The sequence below is a fragment of the Candoia aspera genome, chromosome 2 (assembly GCF_035149785.1).
Source record: "Candoia aspera isolate rCanAsp1 chromosome 2, rCanAsp1.hap2, whole genome shotgun sequence".
NCBI classification, from domain to species: Eukaryota; Metazoa; Chordata; class Lepidosauria; order Squamata; family Boidae; genus Candoia; species Candoia aspera.
The window spans coordinates 59,020,815-59,027,947 of record NC_086154.1 but is presented as its reverse complement, the minus strand read 5'-3'; the positions used below and the strand labels follow the sequence as shown (position 1 = coordinate 59,027,947).

Sequence of the window (7,133 nt, the reverse complement as noted above, 5' to 3'; positions counted from 1 at the left end):
ATGGCTCCTCATAAAACCCCAGATCCAGAACAGAAAGGACTTGTCCTAATGTAACTGATGATCCACTACCACCTTCTTCTTCTTTCTCTCTCTCTCTCCTCCTGCAGGCATTGGGCATTTCATTCGCAAAAGCCCCAGCCAAGAAGCAGCAGCTGGAGCAACAACCAAGGATGTTTCCATTAAAGCTCCTCTGAGGCTGCCCTCTCCTGAGGAGAGGGGTACAATTGACCCCTACAGTTGAATCAAAGGTGGTCTGTTTCCTCAATGCCTGCTTGCAGTCTTGCACTCTATGGGCTCAGCTGCCCAGAGCAAGTGAGAAACCATCTAAGGCCTCTGTGTTGACCGGATTATCCTGGTGGTTCAGAGAGGCATTTGCTGCCTTCCTGGAGCAACACAATGGTATTCTTGGCTACTCTATGGATTTTGCTGGTTTATCCTGTTTCATGCTATGCCAATAGTCAGAATCCAAGCTATAATGTAGCAACCAAGAAGGAGATCAGCTTGGAAGGAGACTTAGTTATTGGAGGCCTGTTCCCAGTTCATGAGAAAGGTGGCCCTGCAGAGGATTGTGGCAAAATCAATGAACATCGTGGCATTCAGCGTCTCGAGGCTATGCTATTTGCCCTAGATGAGATCAACAAGAACCACCATCTTCTACCTGGCATTACCCTAGGGGCACACATCCTGGACACCTGCTCCAAAGACACCTATGCCCTGGAGCAATCACTGGATTTTGTCCGTGCCTCCCTCACCAGAGTGGATGGCTCTGAGCACATCTGCCCTGATGGGTCCTATGCCATCCATGACGATGTACCTACAGCCATCACAGGTGTCATTGGGGGTTCCTACAGTGATGTCTCAATCCAGGTACAAGGGAGAGAGGGAGAGAGAGAGAGCGCGCGCGCTTGTGGGGATGTTGGTGTCTAGAACCAAGAGACATTATGTTGGGACCTTGTAATAAGGTGCTGAGGAATAAAAAGCTAAATGTAAAAGAAGAGAAATGGGCTTGAGGGGTTGGGCATTGGATAAGGGGCTTAGAAGATTGATGTTGACCTTGTGGCATAAGAAAACAGGAAAAAAGACATTAAGTGGGATTGGCACACTATGAGGAGGACATCTTTACTTCAAATCTAGTCTTGACCTGTACACCATACAGGAACACCAGGGCTAGAGAATTTATGGTTCCCAAATGTAACTCTACTGCAAATGTTTAGCAGTTCCATCCCAGCCAGCTTGGTCAATACTGAGGGATGTTGGAAATTTAGTATAGCAACATCTGACGAGCCACCAGTTGCCCATCTCTGGTTTATAGGTTGTTGTAAGAATTGCTAAGAGATAATAGGTTGAAACGCTGTGAAAGTTGCAGTTCCCAATCAATATCACTTTATTTCCTGATTTTAATTCATAATCAGTACTCAGGAAATAAAACTATCAATATATCACATGTAATGGGACTCAAAAAGATGCCATTTGCTTATCCCTCCTAATTTATTAGGGACAGGACAAGTTTTAACCTCTTTTTCCTTAAAAACTAAGAATGCATTACTGTATATTTACTTCAGACCAAGTAGTATGGGACTCAGTGGGATCTACGTCTGAGTAAATATGTATGGGTTTATCCTGTCAAGATGCTGTATATATTCTATAAATAACCCTTTTCAGTGAGAGGAACTTATTCTCTCATTCTTTGACTAAATATAAGACTGAGTAGAATTTGTTCACAAGTCATAATGAGTGTAAAATAAGTATAGTAATAACCATGATTTTAAGGTTGATGTCTCATGTTGAAAGATTATTGTTTTGCCTTATACATCCATAAAATAAACTCCATTCCTTCCTTCCAGGTCACAAAAGTATCTATAGATGAAATTTTGATCTACATATCTAAATTATTAGCCCCAGTGCTTCTCATCCCTCACATTTTATAATGGGAATTGGCTTCTAAAGGATTCTAAACCTTTTCCATACTATCAAAGAAGATAATCTTGAGGAAAAGAGAAAAAAGAAGAATGGAATAGGCCTCTATCTGGAATGGAATTTTAATGTCTTGTGTGTGTTTGTAACGGATAAATAAGTACCTTAGAGATGTTTAGGACACACAGGTTACACTGAGGGAGAAGAGGAGTTGGTCATTAGGAACAACAGTATAAACTTGGGGATCCCAGTTGAGGCTTCTTAGTAGTTTTTGAATATCCTGGCAGTATTCCCTGCAGTGGGGGGAAAGTAATAATCATGTTGATTCAAATACCTGTTTAGGAAAATAAAGACTGTCTTGAAGGCCAGCCTGATCTCCACCTCTCCTTTAGGGCTCATCCCTTTCCACAAAAGTGTTCTTTGATTTTAAGCTTGTTAATGTAAAGACCATATCCCATAGCATTCATATGACAGAGTAATTAGCTGCTGCTCTTGAAAAGCCCTAAGGATGTATTAATGCTATAATTAATGCAAATTAATATATCATTATCGTGTACTGAGCCCACTGCCAAAAGATAGAAAGAAAATATTGAGTGTCACTAACTATCTCATTTACCAAGGGAGGAAGTGCCTGTCGCCAGGGCTTTGCCTTAGATTTCTGACCCACTTCCCCAAAGCAGGACAACAGGAAGACTAGTTTCTTCAAACCAAGCCTGTAGTGTTCCAAGGTGCACAACTTCTGGCTGAGGAGAGCTTGTTGTTGCTGCACTGGCACTAACAGCTCTCTCCTGCCCAGCTCTTCTCCTCTTGAGCTCCATGGCCTCAGTCTCAGGTCTGGCCTCAGTTCCAGTGGCCCAAAAGTCAGGATTCCTCCAAAGACACCTGAAGCCACTGCCACTTGTCACTTAATTTCAGGAAATCTTCTGCAGACATGCCAGGACAAACCTCCTTCATTGCCTAATCTAATGACACCAGAGCTCTAGAGAATTAGCCCTTGGCACCCGGAACTTAACAAGCAGGAGGAAATTGTGGCAGGAGGCTTATATTGCGGGGAAACAGCAGGCAAGCCCAAAACATATTCTCACACTGTTTTTTTATAGATGTTTACACACTGGTTTTCCTTCATAGACATATCTTATGTGCCTCAGCAGGAGATTCTGCTGGTGGAACAACACAACCACAGCTGGGGTTGGTCACTGAGTTATAGAGTTGGGTTGGACTCTTGGAAACAAAATATGGACAATGCCTTCCCAGCTCACTCCTGCCCCAGCCCTGTTTTCCTTTAGAAAGAATCACATGACTGCTCAACCATTTCCTGTCCCTTCAAATTGAGAAAAGCACAAGATGCCATCCCAGCCCTAGGTTTGCCTCCTCTCTTGGGACTCCATTCTCCACCCTGCCATTTGCCACCCTACATCTTCTACTCTGACATGCAAGTTGTCAAAGATTGGAATGAATTTCCAAGGCAGAGAAAATAATCCTCTTTTTAAAGGTTCTGGTTCTGGGATAGGCTGGTTTACGTTTAGAGCAAGTAAAAAAAGAAAGAAAGCAAAGTGACTGGAAAACAGGGAAATGTCGAGGCTCCTCTCAATGCTGGGCTTCTTCTCTTGACCCCCTCTCCATTCTCCAGTACCAGACTCTCATACAAGCTAGCAGCATAATTAGCCTACACTATTCTACGTCTAGGGAATGAATGCAGAGCAAGCCAAGTTCATGCAGAGTGAAATATTAACAGAAGACCAACCTACTATTTTTTAAGGCCCCCTACTTCACACTACCCCCTCCCCTGAGAAACTTTCTCTCTCCCTTAAGACCTCCCAGGAAACTGGCAGAGGCTCCCCACCTATTGTCCCCACCAAACCAATTTTGCTTGCCTGGCCAACTTCTCAACATCCGTTTCACTTGCCATCTCTGGGGAGTTTGGAAACTGTAGCCCTTTACAAAAAGGGGCAAATGCTCTTCCTGATAGCCTCTCCTTACTAAATCTCCCATCTGCTGCTGCTTCTCCTCTGCCCAAAACAGCAGAGATGACAAACACCAGCTTGTTCTGGATAAAAAGGCCATGGAAGAAATAAAGCTGATTGTCTCCCCCATGCCTCCCCACCTCACCCCCTGCTTTACACTGCTGTCAGTAGACAATGCAAGACAATCCAGAATGATAAAAAGCAAAATACAATAGATGGCCATTTTCATAAAGGAATCTTCTGCTGAGCTGACAAACCAGAAGTTGGTTAAACACAAAGAAGGGCAGGCAGCTATACAAGTGAAAGAGCTATAGATGGCAAGGTAATTAGGAAGCTTATTTAAAAAGTGAGCAGATCAATTAGCTAAGGTGGCTGTTCCCCTCTGCAGAGCTGTGGGAGCAACACAAAAGACATTTATTAATAACTCCAGGCTCTTCTCACTAGCTGCTCTCCCCTGTGCTTTGTGCCCCCTCCAGGGTGGAAGGAACCAGAGGGCTTTCTGTCTACAATTCTCTCCTGCCAGTCCTGCATGGTTGGTGGAGAAAGCAACAGATTTGATCCATCTGAGGCACTTTTTGGCCAAAGCAGGCAGTGAATTACCACCTTCCCTGCATCTCTCTATCCTTCTTTGCTCTTCCAAGATGTTTCTGTAAAGGCTCTTTGAAAAGAAAAAAGTTCAACCTCCAACTGGCATGTTTTTGTAAAACTGCGTGGACACACAAGTGTACTGCTGCGCATCTATGGTATCTTTTGTCTCTTTTATGCCAGGGTGCAGCTAATTTAACAAAGCAACTGGACTGCACATAACCCTTCAAGCAAGCAGCCAATCTGGTTTCATTTGTCTAAGGATAAATAAATCAAAGGATCTCAGTTTGCAATCAGAGGAGAAAAAAAGGGTCAGCTTCACAGTAATTGTGCAAGATGAAGCCCAGTTAGTGACCTGCTAGAACCACTGAAATGGAGCACAGCTTATAATACAGCTGAGAAGCTAGCACAGAAAAAGAATATTATCTTAAAATAGCTTCAGTGAGCATACCAGAGAAACACAGGTTATTGATCTTGCACATTCAGCCTTCCCAAGCATAAATTATTGCATGCTTAGACAGATTAGGTTAAGATAAGTAAAAGAATTCTTACTGACTTTATTGTTGCTTCTGTTACATCTATCTTGGTGGAAAAGATGAAATTCCTTTGTTCTTCTTTTCTTCCTAAATACTTAGTTTGCCTTAAACTCTCAACCTTACAGCTGCAAAGAGCTGCGTGGAAGAAAGGGGCAGAATCCTTCATCAAGGGCCGAGCACATGGCCCTGATGAATGGAGAGCAGAGCAGCATGCTTGCTTCTCCCTGGGTGGAAGAAGGAGAGAAGAGAGAAGGAGGAAGTGGGAGTGGTAACAAACAGCTTCCTCAGAGTTTCATTGTGGGACAACTCAATTTACATGCCAATTCACATGCTAATGAGGCATGCTGGATTTGCCAGGACTTCCAACACAAGAGACCCTTGTAGACAGAAAAGTGGGGAGCTGTCTAGTGAGTAACAGAAAACAAACACTGGATTCCCCAAAGAGGTAGAGAACCTGCTGAAGTTTATTCCGTCCAGCTCCTTGAGCATTCAGGGACAAGAGTTGAAAACAAAAGCAGACTCTTGGCGTCTCTGCAGTCCAAACCAAGAGCAAAACATAACATTCCAGATAAAAGGTCTAACCAAGGAGGTCAACAGATCTGGCAGCTACAGCAATCTGAGGCTTGTTCTCCTGCTTTCACACCAGCAGCCTCAGCGCTGACCCCTTCCTTCCCTTTGGAGAAGGCTTTCCAGCATGAGGAACCACATTTCTTCTCTGCCTGGGCAATGAGCTAAGTCCCAGCCGGGCAGCCTAGAAGGGTGGAGGAGTTAGTTTATACGTGCCTGCTAAGGGTCACCCAGCAAATGGATTCTGTCCACTGTGGTCTTCTGGCATCTCCCTCAGCCTTGTTCTCGGCCCACCCTTTCTTCAGAGCAGCTTTTTGGCCAGCAGTCACTGAATCAGCAGATACTCATACCCTGCTGCTGTGGCTTACTCACAAGAAAGCTGGTGTTTTCTGTTCACTGCAGTAATGTTTTTTGTCTATGGCTCTGCATGAGTTGTGATATCTAGAGAGAGACCCTAGCCGTCCTAATTCAGTAGAAGAGCACATGGGCAGAACCTCCTAAGTTTGATCTAGGTGTCTCTGGTTGCCACTTGATCTTTTCTTTTGACGTGAAAGACTATCTGGCTGAGATTCCAGTCAAACTGCCTAATCTGATATATAATAAACCAATTCCTACTTTTCTTTTTTTAATGTAATAGTTTTATTAAGCACTATAGTGGAACAGATAAAAACTAATACAAACTACAAAAAATGAGAGAATAAAAAGAAAAAATAGAAAGTGCAGAAAAAGAAAAAAGTAAAAATATAGCAAAGAAATATATATATATATATATATATATAAAGAAGCGACTTTCCCCTTCATCACAAGTATAAACAATTGTAACAACTTATCACCTTCTCTTAAAATACAACAAAAATCCTCTTCATCCCATATCTCATCTCATATCTATAAAGAGATCCTTATAACCTCGTCATTCAGTCCTGGCCAGCAAAATTCCATTAAGGGTTACTAGAAATAGCAATGTATCTATTTTAACCTTGATCAAATAAACCCATTTTATATTCCTTTTACTTTTTACAGTTTTGATCTTTAATTCATTCAAATAATATTCTGGAGCTTGTTTTCTTTTCATTTTTTCTTTATCCCTTCTCACAAAATCCTTCCAAACTTTAACAGATCTTTTTTGTAAATCCAATATGAGAAAATTATCCAAGTCACTCTTTTGATTTGCCACTTGTACATCCCTTTTAGTTATTAAGTGTAGTGATTACCATTAAGATCGATTCTTATGTGATTATAGTAGAAATCTCTTTAATGGAGAGTAGCATACAGGACAGTGAATAAGTTGCGAATGAAAGTTCCCACATTTTCCCTAAGTTAAATGACCCAGTGAGTACAATTCCCCCCTCCCTCTCTCAGGCATGTAGCCCCCCTCTTTGTGCCAGTCAGCTCAGCTTTACACAGATGTCTCCAACCGTTTGGCAGCTTGACCTTGGATACTAGAGATAGTCCAAACAAGATGTTTTCACACTCCTGGCATGTTCCCCCTCCCAACTCCACTGACCCGCAAGTCCCAACATGTGTTAGGTCCATTTGTCTATTCATGCATGCAAGTCCAATCAGATGT

At 42.6% G+C, this 7,133-nt stretch overlaps 1 protein-coding gene across 1 annotated transcript in view; it reads left to right on the top strand.

Annotated features, from left to right (window-relative positions):
* Window positions 1–371: 371 nt before the first annotated feature.
* The window catches only part of GRM2 (glutamate metabotropic receptor 2), a 48,927-nt gene continuing 42,165 nt past the window's right edge, over window positions 372–7,133 (top strand). Inside the window, exon 1 of the mRNA XM_063291927.1 lies at window positions 372–867. Coding sequence (XP_063147997.1) covers window positions 397–867 — 471 coding nt within the window. The 5' untranslated portion in view covers window positions 372–396. The remainder of the gene's footprint in view (window positions 868–7,133) is intronic.